We start from the raw sequence: 21,124 nt of genomic DNA on the forward strand, positions 1-21,124 counted from the left end.
GATGCAAATGAATCTAGCTAACTGTGGACAAAAATACGCCCACTTCACCCACTCGCACATTCACTCCCTCTCTGCTGATTCACGTTAAAAGCACCTGCGGTACAGCTCCAACACCCACAACTGTGCAAGAATATGTAAGTGCCACTCAACCTGGACTCGGAGCCACCCAGCCCACACACTCAAATGCCGACACTATTTGAGTCTTTGTGAGCAGCTCTAGGTGAAAAAAAATCTTTCATTGCCTGATGAGGAACAAAGGAAGCAACGCTATTAATGAGAGCACAAAAACAACAGCGGGGTTTTCAGCAATTCTTCAGTTCAGCTCTTTCTTTTTTTAAACTAGAGGCCTTTTCAAGCAGATCTTAGTCAATGTAATCATCTTCGGATTATTCAGGAAGTGAAGTGCTCCTTCACCAGGTTTGCATTCTTGATTTCACAGCTGCTACACATCTGCGCATAAACTAATCAGCTCCAAAACAACTGTCTCTTATTTAAGTATCATCCCTTCAGTAAGTAAAGAATAAATATGTAATGTGCACTCTTTATTTTACACCCTTTTATGGAATATGTATGAGATATGTCAACACTTAATAAAAGATTTATAGTCGTTTTAAGCTGTTGTAAGGGCATTTTCTGCTTCAGCATGCAAAATAGAGAATAAAAAAAAAAAAATGCCTTCATAATATTTTGTATTGCTGGGTTTTTAATAATGCTATTTATTAACTGCATGCCTTACATCACACAGATTTATTGAATGTATTTATGAATAAATCAAAACTTAAGGTGTTGTAGATGCATAAACACCATGAAAGGAACATATTTAGCCTTTTGGTAGGTGGTTGCTAGGCAACATAATAAAGCTATAATATCTGATATAGAGAAAAACTTTCAGAGGCCTAAGATGCAGTTGTGTGCTAAGTTTAATTAGCAGGCAAACTAACAAAAACATATAATCTAAAAAAGAAGCTAGTTAGCATAAGCAGGTGACATTCTCCATCTTTTATATACAGTCTATATCTTACACTTACACATAGCTTCTGACTGTGAATATTAATTATTGACATATAAAGTGCACATATATAGATATGTATATATTATTCTGTGTTATAAACAAGCTAAGATGAAAAGAGGGTGTTAAAATGCTCCTCTGTAATCATAAATATACGATCATGGGGGCTTCAAAGACAAGATGAAACTTTAAATCACATTAAAAAGTCAGTATTTGACCCACTTAACCTCTCAACAAAAAGACAGGGTAACTAGCCTAATATTCAAACTGTATTAATTAGCATATTTTAACTCTCACTCTCTTTAAACTCCTTTTCAACTTCCCCCTTTTCCCCTTAACTATAAACCAAATGAGCGGACCCTCTTTAACCCTTTGAAGACGTGAATAATTTTTAGAGCAATGAATGAATTACAATTCCTGCAACTGCTTCACCATTCTGCTGCCAACAGTGATAAATTAATCCTTCATTATCACTGGAAATGGAAGCTTCTGTCCTCTCCGTCTCGACATTGTGTGCGCTCTGTGATGCTTTTTTGTTCAGCCGTGGTGTATTTCACAGCTAGGGGACACGCTCCATCTGTAGCCATGTATATTTAATAATTTCCTCCCCTTGTTCCACTCAGGGCTCTGGTGGTCTTGTTGGGGTTTTTTTTTTTGAAAAACACAGTAAACAACTTTTTTTTAATGTCCCCAGTCTCAGAAAAAAACATGAGAGAGCAAACAGAGCTGTTTTATCATCACTTTTCCTGTTCCTCGGATCTTAGTTTTGAGACCCCGTCCACTGCTGAGCCCATAAGTGTAGGTGTGAATGTCTATAACTATACAGTTTATTCAGTGGCTGTGACACAAATACACAAACAGAGAAGGAGAAAAAGTATTCTGATATTTATGGATCTTGTTCCGGTAAATGAGTCAGAGGTCACACAGATGTGTAGCAGTTAATCAGCTCATGTTTTTACGCTTACTTCTGCTGTGACTTACTGCATGAGGATAAATCAAATAAGTCATCACTCAGCTTGTGTCTGCCGAGCGGGTTATTAGTGAAGTGGACGGTCTGTGGGTATAAAGAGCTGAAAAGGGGAGTGAAAGGGACAGATGTAGACATTAAAGCCCCCGTGGGAGTTTGTGAAGAGACAAGCAGACATGTGAACAGCTTGGCAGAAACTGGTCTGCTTCACTTTCTAGTGGGACCAAACACTTGAAGACAGGTGCTTTTCAGCAGGAATTCATGGAGCTTGAAAGTGACAGTTTGCTAAAACCTCATTTCTGCACACAGCAGAATGGTGCAAAACCTGGCAACTGAAGTTTAGAGGAGGGTTTTTAATACAATATTTTAGGTTTTAACTTTTTATTTCACTTCGAGGTTGCTGGGCGCTGACATAGAGCGAGAGGTGGGGTACACCCTGGACAGGCCGCCAGTCTATCCCAGGGCAAACACCGTCCACAATTATACTCGTATAAATCTTTATGTGATATAAAAATGCCATAACACAACTTTGTACAGCAGCACGATGCTTTTACCTTCCCTAGTGAGCCAACAAGAATGCCTGTTGACGATTTAGTACCTCAAAACAGACCTACTTCAACAACCTCCAACAAAGCACAGTACTTTGCAAACTATGCCAGAAAATCGTTGCAACTAAAGGTGAAACCAACAAACTGTTTTCCCCACTTTTGTTAAATTCAAACACTGTCAAATTGTATAGTGCCTTTCAAGAAACCCAAGGACGCGTTACACAAGAGTAGCAAAGAAAAAAAAAAGAGTGGTGGTCTTTGTCTCTCTGTGTTAGCCTTGTGGTGGATCAGGCCCATGAGTTAGATACTAGTTAAGAAAACACCACATGTGGAAGAAGGCAAAGAGGCCGAAAGCTGACAGCTTTTCTTTTCATATGTCTATTAACATGAACGCAACATAACTGGGTCAATTATTGAATTAAGTTGTGTCTAAGAGTGTGCTTATTGTGTTCAGTGAAGTGTCTCACCTGTGTAGTCCTCAAAGCACTCGCAGGTATAGCCTCCCTCTCTGCTGCGGCACACGCCATGAGGTCCACACGGTTTAGAGTAGCACAGGTCGATCTCAGTCTCGCAGTAGTCCCCCGTGAAGCCGGTGGGACAGCGGCAGCGCAGCCCAGCGATGGGGTGGATGGGTCTGAACAGGATGGTATCGGATGCAACAAAGGGCGCCAGGCTGTCAAACTTCAGCACCGACACACACTTCATGTAGTTCTCACACGGCTCGCGCAGGCAGATGTTGTCATCAAAGGGAAGAACCTCCTGGGAGGAAATCTGAGCGAGAAGGCTGCGGTTCAAATACAATCTCTCTTGGAGCTCCTCCGAGCCAAAAAACTCCCCAGGCTCAGCCCCTCTCCCCGGCCCGTCGCCTCCGTGACCGAGCCCACCGGGACGCTGGTGTCCCTCCCCAAACACGGGCACAGCCACCGACAAGCTGACGTTGAGGATGCGAGCGCTGACGTCCGTGTCATCTTGGATGTTGAAGATCACAACGTCTTCAGGGGCAGCGGACAGGACCCGGGCCACGCCGTCCAAGAACTGAGACAGCAGCAGGGACAGGAAATGTTCCTGGGAGGTGTTGGCCAATCGCAACGTGATGCTGTTGGACAGCATTTCATCTGTGATGATGGTGACTTGGAGAATGCACTGAGCTGAGACTGAGTGGACACCATCTGAGAAACAGAGGAGAAAAAGAAAAACGTTTAAAAAATGGCAGTTTTGGAACTTCTCTTAGCAGAAACCAAGTACCGACCTCCAGGACTGAAAAAACGAATGAGTCTCCATAGACTTCAGTTTTAAAATGACAAACTTAAAGGTATCAAAAATCCCATTTACAGCCTGGTATACAAACAGGTTTGGCCTCTTTAGAGTAGAGATGAACTTTCCATAACTAACATACTTCACCTGTATTTGGGCCTGAAGTTATGCATTATAAAGACTGCTGTGTGACGGGTGGCTGCCAACTTGATCACTACCTGCTATTCTGATCTTGATCTTCTGAATTTGACCCCTGGAGCATACTCGTGGTGATTTCCTGGAAAATATTATGTCTTACCATGCAGTTAACTGAGCTAACAACCCACCCAAGAAGTCTGGGCTCCATTTGTTTTCCCAGTGAGTGAAATACGTGCATTATTTTTGTTTAAATGTAAGCTGCACTAACAATCAGATATCTGTGTCTGCAGGATGCATACGTACAGCCTACGGATGCAGCTTACTAATGAACACAGCACTCCACCTTCTCGTCCAAATATGGTTGTTTGCTGCTCTAAAGAAAACATGTCGACGGCCAAAACGCCGTACTCAGTGCTTCAAAACGGTAGCCAATAGTAGAGCGATGGGGACGATTGCGAAGTGCTGGTGTGTGGGTTGGATGAAGAAGGCTGAATGTACTCCAGGTTTTATGTCACGTTGTCACGAAAAATCTTTAAAAGATGAAAAACAACGAGGCATTAGTCGATCTGCGGCTCTCAGCTTACCGGCCTTCCCAATCACACAAATGTCAAAGCACGCGTCACTAAAAAATCCACTTTGATTTAGGAAGTAATACACTTCGAAGAAGCTAGATGCAGTCGGTTACTCAGAGGAAAGTAAACGCTGGATTTGTTCGGGGACTATTTTCAGACATGAGTTAACAGTTGGTGCTGCAGCATTTGAAAAAAGCAGGCATGTATACATAGGAGTGACTCAGACGTGTCAGTGTTCACAGTCATATAGGAATGTAGAGCAATGTTGCAGCTCATTAATGTGTTTTAAATAATAAATAATATTAGTATTAAGCAATCCTTGACTTTGATCTGACACACACACACACACACACACACACACACACACACACACACACACACACACACACACACACACACACACACACACACACACACATTTGATTTGGGGAAGTTGAGGAAAAATATGCCACGCCATCATAATGTAATTGAAATAACAGGATGTTTTTATCCTCCAAAGTATATTATAATAATCTAAACTTGAGTCTCGCCAACACACGGAGCAGCTGTAACAGCAGGACAGATGACGGTGCATGGAGGTGAATGGTGGTGGCTTTACACAGCTGTTCCACACAGTGTAGCAGCATCTTTCCTAATGCTCAGGACGGTGATATAAAGCAAAGACAGTAGCCACAATAATGTACAAATTGGTGTTTTGATAAATATTCTAATAATAACACCTTTTTACTTGTTCTTGGCTCAGACGGGTGTTTTTCTTGTTTTGTGCCAGAGTAGATAAGAAATGAATGCCAGCCTAAGAGAGAACAAGTGTATGTTTTCTTTCAATACATTCCAACTTTCTAATCAGCAATTTCACGCCTGTATTCACAGCTCACTCTTTGCTTTCTTTGTCCGGAAGCAGAGATGCTACTTCATTATACATGCCACGCTGAAAGCCTCGAGTCTCAAATTCACCACTTTCAGCAATTCTCAGCTCAGCGGATCTCTTGTTTTTAAAACCAGATCCTGGTAGCATTTAATTATCAGTACACTTCAAATGTTCAGCTCTGAATCCAGTGTTGTTTTACTCCTGCTGTTGTACATGATGTCTTGACTGCATGAATTTGTGTGTTAGGTCTTTACTAAAGAGTCCACTTTCTAATGTAGACATTATGTTGCATCATATCAGGCCAACATTTGCACTGACTTATGACTTTGCTGAGCTGATATTTTTGGGTTATTTTCCCCCCACTGTGAGCCCATTTACAATAAAGTAAAAATGCTCATCAGCAAGTATGAGCTGGAAGTTGAACAGTACGAGTCGGAGCACTGCTCACTGAGGAGTAAAATTATAATGAAAACAGCCTTGATGTGAGTAAGGAGCACACAGGGAAGTCCAGTGCGTGGCTAACAAGCACAAAACCTTTTTTTTTTGGTCTGTTACAGCTTCAATGTTGCTCTAAATCCAGTTGATAGAAACAGTCTAACACAAATGTACTTCCTAACCTGGATCATTTGGCTTTCTGCCCAGTGACAAAGGGCCAAAGCCAGCATACAGTTACACAACAAACAGTTTGCACTGCATTGTTGAAAACCTAATTCCTTTCTGCTAAATGTTCTCCTAACATTTAGGACCAGTTTAAATGTACATGGCACATCTCTTGCTTTATCGTCATCATAAATATAAATTGCCAAAACACTTTGACAATGTTCAAACACTTTGAGCTGTACAAACATTCTCTTTTTCCCTTTTTATGCCAACAAATTATTTAAAAATGCTCAAAAATCAACAGCAGCAGTGAAAGAAGCATGTACAATCATTTCTATTCTAAGCATTTATAGCAAAATGTCAGAATAAGGCTGATGCAAAATTTCATGTGTCTTAATTAATCCTAAGTGGCTTTTGCTGAAATGCCACTACTGCAGCCACCGTAATCGCAGAATAACACCATAATCTGTATTTGATTATTTTGAACCAGTCTATTTAAAGACTGAAACATTCTTATTTTCCAAGAGGAAGCTTACATCAATCCGCCTTTAAAAAGCTACACAGGCTTACTTTGAGGTCACGGCGAGAGACCACTATCATTTTGTCTATCTAGCCGGCCCGCGGGTTTCTGTAGCCTCGAGAGCAAACACAAAGCGGGCTTAATCAAATCAAATGTGTCACTAAAACAAGCCTCGGCCTCTCCCTCCAAAACAATCAATGGGACGCTTTGTTTGGGGTGTCTGGACGCCGGCCAGAGAGCAGAACCTGTGAGCAGGACTCACACAAACAGCACTGCTCAAAGTTACCAGATCCCTGTTTTGGCACCAGACAAGTTTAAACACAAAGTGCCAAGGGGAGGGGGGAAGGGGGAGGGGGAGGAGAAGAAGAGGAGGGTGGGATGGGGACGAGTGGAGAGGGGGGCTCATAGAGGAAGTGAGACAGAGAAGCATGTTTGACACGGCTTTAATCCTTCAGTTTTCACTCAAGCGCTTCCAGCACTGTAATAATACAGGGCCTTAGCAGAGGAAGTGCAGGGAATAAATCAAAGACCAAAAACAAGGAGGGTCGCTCCTAATTCACACTCTACTGTAAACACACACACACACACACACACACACACACACACACACACACACACACACACACACACACACACACACACCTGTGTACACAAGGAAATGTTTGCAGATAAGAGTCTAGAAGGTGACAAAGAGAAGACAAAGGCAGATGATGCTCTATCTTCTTTTAGAAAAAAACTAATTTGAAGCAGAAGCTACAAAGTTACAGTTTTCATTATGTAATTATGTAAATATGAGGTTTCACAGGATAATCGACCTGTTATTTCAGTGTATTCAGGGCTTAAACCAGTGATTTTAGTGACAGTCTCCTACGATTTGTCTCTGAAATTACTTTCTGATAGCTTATCTGATAACATCTTGATTATTTTCCAAGTGAAACATACAGTACATTAGAAACATATTTCCACAGACTAAATTGAAATATTTAATTTTCCATTTTTTGCCCACCGTGGAAAATATAAAGACTTTATGATTATATGGACGAATTTAGGTATGTGATTCTTCATCTGCTTACTACTAAAGAAATACCCTTTTTGGGCTTTGTTTCTTGCATGCTGCCGCAGCAGAGCGTTTTACTACTACTAAATAAAGTAGTAGTAAAACTTTAACGTAACGCAGTGCTTTTTGCAAACTGTAGACACACTTTCTATTAGAAAACTAAATTAGAAAACAACAACCCATTTCATCTATTCAAGTCGTATATTAACTGATACTCTGCAGCAACAGTAGCCAGAACAACACAGCTCTCAGTGAACCGGGGCTCTTAAAGGTTAGACCATGTATGAGGAGAGACATCGCCTTAATTATGTCCTCTGCCAATTCACATTCTTGGATGGGGGACTCGGGCAGCGCTCCAGAGGTAGACGCAGCGCTGGGAAACTGAGCGCGAGGAGAATCTCCACTGAAAGGAACCAGACCATCCTTCAAAGAGGTCATTCTCCATGGAAGGATACTTCGCTGAAGGAACGGAGGGCAAGCGAAGCATTTTGGGCCAGAAAAGGAGGAAAAGAGAGATGCTTAGTTGGTAACAAGACAAGTTGCCAGCTCTGAAGTGTGACACTGCTTTCAGCCCACAACTCCAACCCCTCTGGGCCTCTGGGTGCCAGGAATGCTCTCAGCTAGGAAGTGGCGCCAGGGAAAAGATTAAACACACACTGTGGCTGCAGCACTGCCAAGGCTATGTACAGCATTGTGTGTGTGTGTGTGTGTGTGTGTGTGTGTGTGTGTGTGTGTGTGTGTGTGTGTGTGTGTGTGTGTGTGTGTGGGTGGGTGGTGGCGAGCTATACGTCAATACAAGCAGAGGCGAGATGGTTAGTTTAGTCATTAGTCAACAGCAAGACTTTTTGCATTTATAATTTAATACGTGCACAGATTTTGACGCATTTATTGCTTTTAAGTTAAGAGTGAGACGAGCACAGGCACTGTCTGATAAAAGCTGAATCGTCTGTATTGTAAACACAGCACTCTGAAGGTCATGACTCACCTTTTCTAACGTAAAATCCAGCATGTCATCAGAGCCAAATACATTTCCAGTAATAAAGAGACTAATGTAAACAGGTTGTCTCATTATGATTTACAGAGAGGTCTCTCAGAGATGCAGACGGGCCTCCTTTGACTGTAGGTTGAGGCCTCCAAGCCAAGAACATAAATTATCAGCCAGGATGTTGCACAGGAGAAATGCTCAGCTTTGCATTTCTGAAATATCAACAAAGCCTGGCTTTAATGGTAAGGAAAATCAAATAATTCATTGGCATGAATTATATGGACACAAAGAATCTTTACAATGAAGTGCTTGATATAAGGAAATATATACTCAAACCAGACTATATGGATTTCTTTTTAAAGCTTTCTCTGGGTCTTAGTGGCTAAGACTAAGAGAAAGGTCAGGACAAAGAGCAAGAGAGAGAACAAATCACTGAGACTGGTCTAATTAGACCACAAAGTTGCCATCAAATCTCCCAGCTGAATCCCAGAAAATGTCAACAAAGTCATGGTGGATAAAGATCAGAAAGACTGTGTGACCAAGTTACTGAGAGGACAGAGACATCACCCAGCACTGTGACACTAACCCAGGCCCTCTGAGTCCCCCTGAACTGTGAAGTGACAGTTTATCAGCTATTTACCCTCCTCTCTGTATGCTGGAAGATGTTATTTTGAATTTTAAGGTGAGATGGGATAACAAAAAGAAAACAAAAAAACAAGACTAGCTGCATCTCACTCAAGGAACACAAACCTCTCTAAAGAAAAAGACACAGCAGGTTTCACCTTCAGATGGCTAAAAGCTAGCAGAGAGACAGAGAGAGACAAAAGCTAATTAACGAAAACCAGGAAGTGGCTTTTTTATGTCAGCACTGTCCGTGTTACTCTTGCTCTTTAGCAGACGTCACAAACATATTCGTGTGTTAAACACTAATGTGCTGGTTAAACGCTGAGCCAATGAAAACGAAGGGCTTAGCAAGCAGTTTAGCTGAAGTGCTTTACCATAATGAGAACACTACGTTCAAATCATATGTTTTACTGTTCTCATGATAGTGTGAGATTAACCAATATACTGTGGTGTTACATTAAATATATAGCCAAGAGGAACAGACACTGAAGTTTAAGCCAGGCCTTAATCCTACATGCATATCATTTAATCCAACACCTATCCATGTCATCTGCCTTTACAAACATTTGTGAAAGAATCAGTCATTTGCAAGAGCTCACCAAATTTGAGTACGGTACAGTAAAGTAAACAAATCAGTTCATAAAATTTCTTCCCACCTAGATATTCCTCCACCAGCTATAAGCGGCATTACTGCAAAGTGGAAGTGTTTAGAAAACACAGCAACTTAGGCTACGTCCACCCTAATGCGTTTTCGTTTTGAAAACGGGTCGTCTTCTGAAAACGACTGAAAACTCTAGTGTGGATGGGGAGCGTTTTCAGACGAAAACGTCGTTTTTCAAATCTATCCGGGCTAGTGTGGACGTAGCCTTAGACAATGTAAAGTTACAGAGTGGGGTCGCCAAGTGTTGAGGCTCAAAGTGCGTGAAAGTCTCCAACACTCTGCTGACTGAATGACTGCAGAGCTCCAAACGTCCTCTGGCATTAACATCAGCACAGAAACTGTGCACCAGGAGCTTCGTGGCATGGGTTTCCATGGCTAAGCAGCTCCTGCAGGTTGTCACTAGCCCCAGGTGTAATACCAAGGGGCTACTGACAACATGAACACACACCTACTGAAATCTGTGGACTTCTTCCTAACCTTACATTTAACCAGTGTTGGGACTAACGCGTTATTAAGTAACGCGTTACAGTAACTACGTTATTATTGTGGTAACGAGCACGGTAACTAGTTATTATGCCAAAATCAGGAACGCGTTAGTCGTTACTGGGATTTAGATAGGGTCGTTACTCGTTACTTCGTGTGGTGGCTATCGCGGAGCTTCCACAGATTCAGTAACATTAGCAAGTGGTGGAGGCCAGCAGGTGGATGAAGGAAAGGGGACGCAGAAGGAAAAGAGACCCGAGGCGGCCGCCGGTCCAAGTGTGAACTGAACTTCAGGTAAGAAGTTATGACCTGCAGTCTCTCTGGGTCAGATATAAACCAAGTTTAGGTTTAGTTTATTTTCGTTATTCTGACTTTTTCCATACTGCGTGCTAGCTAGCATGACGGAGTTTCTATACAGCTGGGTGGTGCTATGAAGTTAATGATGTTGAACTTTATTTTGTTCATAAGTTATTAGAGTTGCCAACCGTCCCGCCTGGTATTCAGAGAAAATATTACGCGTTTCTTATTGAGGTGAAAAGGAACAGCGGATGTCGCGCTAAACAACAGCAGCACGTTTAAGCTTGATCAGCTGTTGTTAGAATTTATTTAATATTAATTTCTAGTATCAGCTGATGTTTGCTGGAGCCACAGCTGTAAAGCTGCTGGTCATTATGTCAGTTTGGTTATCTGGTGAGAGGGAAACATGAAGATGAAACCAGGAGATGTCCTTACTGAATCATCAGAGCTGAACAGGTGATGGAGAAACAGGTTTACCTTTTAGGTGACATGAATGAGTTGAAGGGAAGTTATGAACCGTTTCTGAGAGACAAATAACACCAGGATCCTTTTCTAAGTAGCTGACAGCTGGTAACTGTGCAGGGGCGGGTCTAGCAAAGTGTTGCCAGGGGGCCAGGAATGGCATTAACAGGGAGAGGGGCACAAAGAAATACTTTTCTTTCTTATTCTCATTTAAAATGTCTCGCTTTTAAAAAATAATTATCTGAATCTTACAACAAACGATTGATAGATTGATGCATATATACCATCAAAACTGTGTACATCACTGTCACAACAGTGTTTATTATCATTCAAAGGCTTTAAGATTTTTCCTATAATGGTGGGCCGGTCTCTAGTCAAAATGCCCGGGCCAATTTTCTGTCCCAGTCCAGCCCTGTATGCAGCTCATCTGCAGTCTGGTGTTACCTACATCTTCCTATTCAGAAGGCAGAATTTCAGAGTTCTGAGTACAATCGAAAGCACCACGACTGCAGTTTTTGTGTTGGATGTAAAAGGCGCACATGATGCTGTGACGTAGGCTAGAATCATGGCGGCGGTCAACAACGGTCCAGGCGTGGGATTTCTCTCGTGGAAATATGCACATTATCTTTTCCTTTCTATTGGTAGGTGGCACAGTGCACTGTGGCAAGTAAGCAAGCTAGAAGACTGGCAAAGTTATGGAAGAAACACATTAACAAGAGAATTCTGAGTAAAACCAAAGTTACTTTCCCTAGTAACTAGTTACTTTGAAAGTAACGAGTAACTTGAAGTAACTGAGTTACTTTTGAGAGAAGTAACTAGTAATGTAACTAAGTTACTATTTTAAAGTAACTTACCCAACACTGCATTTAACTGTACACAAGATTGTAAGATTCTAAGGATACTTGAATGTCCTTAGAAGATTTTTGGTTATATTTTTTAGTGTAGCAATGTTAATCGGCTGGTTGCTCCAAAAATATGGCTGAAACACCTGAAACATGGATTTCTGTTTACTCGAGTATGCACATTCAAATTTCCCAGTAACTTTCCTCGAGCGCCATTTAGAGTCTTAACTGAAATGTCTCAATCACTGTATCTTTCTCATTTTTTGTGGATTTTATTTCCCTGCCCTCTTGTGCCTCTTTCCTGTGTGATTACCTGTTCCACCTGGATTTCTTTCACAGTTCTGTTTCCGGATTTTTTCCTTTCTCTGCTCTTCCTGTGTACCAAACCCCTTATTACCTCAGTTAAGTCTGTGAACATTTACCTGATCAGCAAAGTTATGCCATCCAAGTTTAATAATTTTAGCGTTTTCACCAAGTTAAAAAAGGGCTGTAAGTTATTAATAAATGCATGCTAAACTCATGATATTTTCAGCAGCCTCAGCTGTACTTTGTATTTGGTGCTAATTAGCAAATGTTAGCATACTAAAATGCTAAAATTAGCATGCCAAGTTTAGCATGCTAGATCTTTTTATAGTTAGTACTGTCTGAAATATGGACATCATTTATATTATGTCAGCACTGACGGTGTTGCTCGCTCTTGCTCAGAGCAACTTTAGCAGATGTCACACACACACATTAAACACTAATGTGCTGGTTAAACACTGAGCCAATGACAACACCTCCTGTTACAGTGGGGATGGGAAACACATTAGACCTACTATAAAAATAGCATTTATCATAATGACAGTGGAGAGCTGATAAACAATGGCACTCAAACAGCCATTCATCACATGTCTAATGATAGCACCCAAAGAACATCTCACTCAAGCACAACAGCATTTAATCTGTGACCTGGAGAGGTTGATGCTGCTTCAGAGGGGGCTGTGTGTTTCGCTGCAGAACTGTGTCATGTTGGGGGGGGGAACCTCTGGGTAAGAAGGTAATGAGGTTGAGCAGAGCCTGTCTTAGTTGTTCAGAAGAAACGCGCTACAGTATGTGCAGCATGCACTGAGTACTCAGTACATCAAAGAGCACAAAGCCGGGGTCCCATTTCTAAGATCAGCAGGAAGAGCATAATTTAAAAATCACTTCGGAGGGATAAGGCCTGCAAATGTGTTTGCAGTTCGCAGCCTTTACAGCTCCGACCTGCGAGTCGCTCTGCAAACTTACAGGTTTGTTTTTCTTATTTGCATACTTGAGGAAAGATATAAATTAAAAAAAATGAAAAGAAATACCAAGAGAAAATCAAAAGCATATTAATCAGAAATAAATATTACAAAATACCGATCAGTTATATTCTGTACAAAACGTCTCAGAAGGTCCATGTTCATGTCTGTCTTATTGCTACTGACATATCTGCACTAACCTTGATGTCTTAATGCCTGATGGGCACATCAGGGGCGACGTGTTCAGTATCACGCTTAAGGATTCTTTGACATGCAGACTAAAGGAGCAGGGGATCAATCCACCAACCGTGGTAGATGACCCCCTCTTTCACTGCGCCACAACCGCTCAGAGAAAACCCCAGCAATCACGTGACCACCTATGAACAAGCACTATGTGACAGTGGGATGGAAAAACTCCCTTTTTGCAGGAAGAAACCGGGACGGAAGAAAGCAGAGAAAAATTAAAAAGCAGCTTAAATCTGTAGCAGCATAACTAAGGGAGAGTTCAAGGTCACGTGATCCTGATCCAGCCCTAACTACAAGCTTTATCACAACAGGAATAATCAAAATCCTGATAATACTGAATAGTCCAGCCTAGAAGTACTTAATGCATGAGTAATACATCATCAGCATCTATTACTCACTCTGAGATAGGATGCTTCTATTCTTAGAGATATTGTGCAGATTAAAGACAGCGGTCCTACATATGAGTGTAATATGCACATTGAAGGCCATAAAATGGCTCCAAGATTCCTCACAGTGTTACCAGACACCCAGGTAATGCCAGAGTAAGCATCTGGTTAGACACCATGTTTCTGAGGTTTTTAGGGTCAGTTACAATGACAAGTTTTATCTGAATATCAACTTTCAGTCTAGTGAAACTCAGTGAAAGCAGCTCCACTCCAAGAGTTCTTCACTAAGTATTAGTATAATATTAACAAGCTTACTGTAGTGTGAAACTACTGTCAGAAGTATTACATTTATGTATGATTAACCAACACTTTACAGTTGTGTCCACACAAGGTCACAGAAAGGCAAGACGTTCATACCGCACAGTCAATCAAACAAACCACAGAGACCGCAGGCTCTGTCGGGCCAACAATAACAGGGACACACACTCATTTAATTTAAATTAAATACTCTTCCCCTGGAGCTGCCTTTAATCACACAGACTAATTACTTGAACTCTGCATGTGTGTTTGGGACCCTGATTCATTCACAGTTAACTTGTTCTTCTTGTAGCGGCTCACTCGCGTCGCTACTTTGAGACACATTTATGGCCTGTTTGTCAGTCTGTGGCTAAACTTTACAGGTGCTGCGACCTGTCGGTATGAAAACAAGTTTGAGGTTACAGAAGACGACTTGTGTTGTGCTGAATTTTGACTTAACAACTTACATTCAAATTGAAGCAATTTTCATGGAAGGTAATTAATAAAAATTAAACCACACAAACTCCTTTTAACAATTTTATGGAGGTTTTTGTTTTTCTTCTTTTTGATCATTGTTTCCTTGGGAAACAACTTAATTTGAACACACAGGAAGAGACTAAAGCCCAGCACGACAACAGGCTTAATACCCACCTTCATACCAGTGAGCAAGCTGAGCTTCTATCAACTTCTTCCAATTAAAAAGAAACGCTCAAATCAGTCTTGGACAGACACTGGTAAGTACTCGTTTGGGCTGAGTTGAAATTGAGTGAACAAAAAGTCTGTCGTGGTGGTGACGGAGCACTGCGGCCCAGTTCCCTGGCAGACTTTAAAATTGCCTAATATCTATTAGATCAAGCTTATCCAGTTCCTCCTTAATTAAAGCTAAGAGGACTCAGTTTGGTGTTCATTTAATTCAGAAGCAGGAGTCTCGGGTTCTTTTGATCAAAATGGGGCGCAATAAAATGTGGCCTGTTTGAATTAAGCAGGGCTGAAAGGTGAAGCACACTCAGCTGCGGTCTGAATGGAGACTGTTGGCTGGTTAGTAGGTGGAAGTGAGGCATTGCACGGAGGGGTAGCTTTTTCATCCCATTACCCCTAACCCCTCCTCACTCCCCTCCTTTACTGATCCCCTTTAGACAAGCAAAGGCTGAGGCTGACATCCCACCACCCCCACCACTACCAGTACCACAACCCCTCTGCATAAAATGCTCTAACAAATCCTGCCAGGCTTTCACCCACCAGCAGCAGCTCACATCATCATCCACTCATCAGAAATTGAGAAAAGCTTCTCAGGAAAGACCAAAGGCTCAGTCACACCACAGGGAGGTTGCACAGAGCCACAGCTAAGATTTTTTAACACTGAGTCCAACACTCCACAGGTTCCCCCACAAAGACCCACCAGCTTAAAAACTTAAAACTGACAATCGACAAGACTTGGAGAATTTTCAGAAGACTTTTTTTCTAAATTGTACCCTATCAATCGCTTCAAAGGTGTCTTAACACTCAGCAATAATCCCTAAATCTCTGAATTGTATTTTTTATTCAAACATATATAAAATCTGATGTTAGAGCTTCAGAATAAAGAACTTTGCATTTTATGGAAATTATACAGATGATGCATAATGTGTCAATTCCTGCTCTTTAGACACGTTGTTTGGCCTTTTATATTTACTTTAGACTAAACAATACTTTTTGCTTCTTCCTGTTTTCTGTCTATATTTCATCTGCTTTTGTCAAATGAAATCTAAACACATATTTTTGATTTTACTGCCAAACACACTTCTATGAGAAGGTTTAACATATTTGAGTGGATCCATTTATATGCACAATGTGGAAAAACATACTGGGCCACCTATATATTACGCTGCCAGGAGCTGCTTGGCCTCGGACACCCATGCCGTGAAGCTCCCAGCGCACAGTCTTTGTGCTGATGTTAGTGCCAGAGGAGGTCTGGAGCTCTGCAGTTACTGTGTCAACAGAGCATTGGTGACTCAGAGACCCTGCTCTTTAACTGCAATTTGGTTTTGTTTCTAAATGCTTCCACTTTGCAATGACACAACTTACAGCTGATCGTAGTGTAGTGAGCTCTTTAAAACAACTGATCAATATAATTCTGTCTGAAACATAAGGTGGATTGTTCCTTACAAGCCTAAACTGTGGAACAGCTTACCGTGCTCTTTTCACACCTTTGACTCTTTGACATCCTTTAAAAGCAGCTTAAACTCATCTGTTGAGAAATGCATTCTGGGTAGTGTTTGTGTGTCCACTTTACTTTGGCGTGGGCTGGTTTTTAGCTATTTACCTTTGTTAAGGACTCTTTGACTGCTCTTTGTTTCAAAATAAACTTTATTTACTTACTAATAATTTGTCTGCTTGTCTGAACAGGTGACATGATAAGCTGTGATCATTTCATTGCAGTGCAGCGTAATGTTCTGTTGGGAAACCTTAGGCCCTGACATTCATGTGGAGGTTACTTTGACACGTACCAACCAGCTAATTATTACTGCAGACAAAACACACCCCCTCAGGGCAGCAGCAGCAGCAACCTCCACACTGCCAGATCTCAATCTGATCAATCAATCAATCCTTAATTATTCCAGACTCATACTCCATAGAAGCAAAACAAGTCACATAACACAAAAAGAAGAGAAAAACAAATTTAAAAAATACACCTAAATCACTTTCCCATGAACAGACAACCACGCCAGTGTCTCCACAATGAACACTGACTGCATGTGGTGCCAAACCTTATATCCGTTAAGCCCACAGTGATCTTGTTCTCAAAATTGTTAAGCCTGCAAATATATACAGTAGATTTCTTAATAGAGCTTCAAATGTACTGACTCCTAACATTTCACTTGCACTGAGAAATCTTGGTGTCTTTAATATTAACCTCCCACCCCCATTCTCTGCGGCCTGCTGGAGCGGGAGGGCTAGTAGGAGGAGTTGGCCGTCCGACTGCGGTCTGGGGTGTGGGGCCTCCCTGCTGCTGCGGAGTCGGGGTGGTCTGCCTCTCCCCACCGCAGGGAAAAGGGTAACACCACCTGGGTCTGGGTGCAATTCCCCCCTCCAGGGGCAAGGGTACCTAGACCCGGATTGTAGAGTACGCTTGGGGAGTGTGATTGTGTGTACAGCGTCTCTTTATGTCTGTCTCCACGTTGGTTGAGTGTGGAGTAAGTGCATATGAGAGCATGAGGGTGGGAATGGATGTTTGTGTCTGTGTGTGCCTGTATGTCTGTGTCTATATGTCAGGTTGGGTGTCAGACGCCACCTCTCTGGGGACACCTCAGGCCCTCCAAGGTTTGGAGGCCTATCTCCACCCACCACCACTTCCCCTGCCGGTGGCGGACTCCCTCAGGTGTCGGTGTGTTGGTGGTTCTTTGTGTCTGGGGGTGGGCGTCCGGGTACACACCGGCTCACTCCCTGGCGGCCGCTTGTCGGGGCCTGGGGCCTGGGGCCCGCTCGGGCCCCCTTTGGAGGTGGGGTGCCCCCGGCCTCTCGGCCTAGGGCTCGGTCACTCAGGCGCAGCTGGGGGCCGGCGGAGCTCACGGGCGCGTCACTGCAACCCCCCCTGGCTTCTGCTCCGCGGCTGCTGAGTGAGCCCTCATCTGGGACTCTCCTCAGCTCTTACTGGAACAGTGGCGCGGCTGCCCCTCTGTTGGTCTTCCATGGTCTTTTGTGTTCTGGGGGCCTCTGGATGTCTGGAGTTTTGATCTCCTCCATACCCGCTTCACACCCTGGAGGACGGGGCTGAGGCCCCCCCACACTCCCTAGCAGATCATTACATGGAGAAACCTTTGGAATGCAAGCATGCTGATCCACACAGGTATGCACACATGGGTATTCACAGACGCGGACTAAAGCTTTCTTGGCTGCTGCCTCAAAGCACACTGTGCGCTGTCTATCTTGCGTGCTGCACAATATTGTTTATTACTTAGTAAATACTGATATCTATGACTAGCTAGTTTATTGTGATGGTGCTTTGTTTTCTCTATTATTATGTTGCTCTTTGTTGTTTGCTGTCTCCTCTGTTTGTTTGTTTGTTTGGTTTTTTTTTTTTTCTCCATACAGGTGACCCAGGAGTTTTTTTTTTTTTGTCTCTCTTCCCCCCCCTTCTCACCGTCTCTTCTCCCCTTTGGTTTTCTTTCTTTCTCTCCCCCTCTCTCTCTCATTCATTCCCCCTGTCCTATTTATTAAAAAAAAAAAAAAAAAAAAAAAAAATGACAAAGGATGAACTGAAGCTCTGCCATCACGTAATGTCGCATACTGCTGTTTCTGATGTCATTTAGAAAAAAAAAAAAAAAAAAAAAAAAAAAAAAATATTAACCTCATGGCGTTGAGCATCATCGAGCGGCGGCACAAGCCCAATTCTCTAAACTCCCACCAAGCAACTGTAGCCATGCCCCAGCGACAAAAAGCAGGTGGTTTTAATGTTGTGGGATGATTTGTGTGCATTGAGCGACACTATCCGCTATCATCATACATTTATATTGCTGTCTTCGAAGTCAACACAGCTGAGGAAGTAACAGCCTGGAGAGAAAAGCAGGGAGAGCTTCTCTAATCAAGAGAAACATATTTGAACAACTGCAGCTCAAAGCCTTACAGACGGTGACAGGCGACAGAAGCAAATGTGCGCTTGGTTTTTGTATAGCCCTTCCAACCTCAAGTGCATTGTTGGGAAAAACAACACAACTGAACACAAACAGCTCGTGCTTTAACAGAAAGCCCACTTGCAGCTCTCGCACGCGGGAGGGAACGGCCGGCACGCTGAAAACTCCTACGCAGCAGATTTACTGCGATCTGTATCTGAGCAGTGTTAGAGCCATTACGTCAAGCAGCAAAAAATACACCGAGCATCATAACTACCCGTGAGCAAGTTTATTTATGTGATTTGACACCGTTTCATTAAGAAAATACAAGTTAAATAAATTTTGTTTTTATTGTTTTCTGCAGAGCAGTTAGGTTTAAATAGAAAGAGACCAGAGATCAGCTGTAATGATAACCACACCACAACAACACATTTCCTCCACCGCCCGTGAAGTCAATAATGAAAACTGCTTGTGTAGCTCAATGTCAACCCAAGGATTTCAATCCTGGGGAGTCGGAGTAAATCCCTCTCTTGATTTCTCCATTCCACAGGAAAGCTGACTTGGCTGGAGAGAGGCCATCAGTACTCATTTGTGGACCCTGCCAGAGCATCCCCTGATGACACTTTTCTGCTGTTTCTGAAAACCTGCAACAAGAGGGCAGCCCACAGATTTCCTTTCCTCTACAGCGAAGCGGCTTCAGAGTCACAGAAAAGAATTCGAGCTCCTCGAATCTGAACATTTACATATCAAAGAAAAACCAATGTCAGCGCAACAGTAAAGAGACATTAGCATGCAGAGACGTGACCAAGCAGGAGGCCGCTACTCAAACATACCAACAGCGAATGATGTTGGATCCTGAGCATCCAACAGCAAAGTAACAACTGTCATCCAACTGAGATGCTTTGAAGCAGGAGTCAGCAAAACAGAGCCGGTTTCTGTCTTTGATAGCTCTGCTTTAAAAGAAAAAAAGAAAAAAAAAACTTTGCACACTGTGACAGGGGAGATATTTTTAGAAGACGATGTGGAAAACATTCAGTCCAGATCAGGAAAGGTGCTAAAAGTAAAAAAAAGAACCTAAGTGAACTCTAAAAATAGTTATTCATTCATTCAAATGCCACCAGACTGTGAAAGTGTAAACACACCATTTCAGCTAACTCAGGATGACACCATCTGTGTAGTTAGCTCCCCACCCTTCAGTCTGTCTTAACATAATTCAGTCAGCAATGAAACCTCTTAAAATTCTGCACTCCAGGGTTCACCACCTCTACCAGTCGCACTTCGTACCCTCGTGTCTAACGGTCCTGTGTTGACAGGTTGAACTGCAGAGCTGAAGCATATGAAACCAGGTCACTGTGAAATCTCGGCCTGGTTCAGTACTAAATGAGTGCAATGTAGCGTAAAGGCAACAGGCTGTTGAATAAACATAATCTGTCACGTTCACAGTGTGAGAAACGTCTTTTCTCGTAGTGATTTCTGGACTCGGGTGGAGCTTTGGTGTTATCGTCACTGCACAGGAGACAAGAAAGTGCTCTGTGTGTTGTTGTTGTCAATGCTGTTGTTGTTGGAGAGCTGTGCCTCCCAGCCCTGATGCACCCCCACAGCATAGAGAGATAAACTTTCAAAGTTTTTCACACAGTTTAACTGTCGCTTATGTTGTTTTTGGACAAATTTGCATTTCATCCACCAGCTGTAGATTTAGACAGTTTACCATTTCAAATTCACCTTTTTCAACCCTTTAACTATTACTTGTATCCATTTGAACAGCTACATTTATCCATCCATTTTCTTCTACTTATCCAATTCATGCTCGCAGTGGGCTTTTACTCCAGCTGTCATATGACTGGAGGCATGGTATGCCCTGAACTGGTCACTACCATATGCATTCGCTATAGTCCGACCGATATAAGGTGTTTGAGACGGATAAGGATATTTGGTGAGCCAACATATCGGATCCTTTTTCACATTTTTTATGTGGAGTTAGTTGTGCGCTCCACTATCGTTCCTGTAGCAAGTACGTCTGATAAGGACTCACTGTACTTGAGATTTATGTGTTGTTGTTTTTGTTTGTTTGTTTGTTTGTTTGTTTTCTTGGTGATTCACCAAAAGCTTTCTGCAACAGACTGAACTGCAAACCGTGTAATACATGAAGGAACAGCAGGTATGGTGAGACTCTCCCGTAGCGGACAGGACTGGTGCAAACAAGTGGACACAAAGGCACAAGGAGGTTAGAGGGGTGGGGGCGGGCGGTGGGGGCAGCAGCAGACAGAGCCCACTCCGATTGTCTGCTGGGATCTCGAGGACAATGCAGGACAATGCTACGATATATGCAAGCACCGCAAGGCCTCGCCCCAGCGATGCGCCGGCCTTAATCCCAAACATGATTTCCCCTCCAAACACATAGATGATGTCATTCACCCGCCCCTCCACCCCATCTCACCCGCACCTTCAGTCTGC

The 21,124-nt window shown here is 42.6% G+C and overlaps 1 protein-coding gene across 3 annotated transcripts in view; it reads right to left on the minus strand.

The window, feature by feature from the left end:
• Positions 1–21,124, minus strand: part of celsr2 (cadherin, EGF LAG seven-pass G-type receptor 2) — a 74,378-nt gene that overhangs the window by 42,319 nt on the left and 10,935 nt on the right. For all 3 annotated transcript variants that reach the window (XM_085406602.1, XM_085406601.1, XM_085406600.1), the window contains exon 2: positions 2,992–3,693. In XM_085406602.1, coding sequence (XP_085262728.1) covers positions 2,992–3,693 — 702 coding nt within the window. The remainder of the gene's footprint in view (positions 1–2,991; positions 3,694–21,124) is intronic.

This window comes from Rhamphochromis longiceps, linkage group LG5 (assembly GCF_057381845.1).
Source record: "Rhamphochromis longiceps isolate RC_006_pf linkage group LG5, R_longiceps_female_GT1.1, whole genome shotgun sequence".
Classification (NCBI taxonomy): Eukaryota; Metazoa; Chordata; class Actinopteri; order Cichliformes; family Cichlidae; genus Rhamphochromis; species Rhamphochromis longiceps.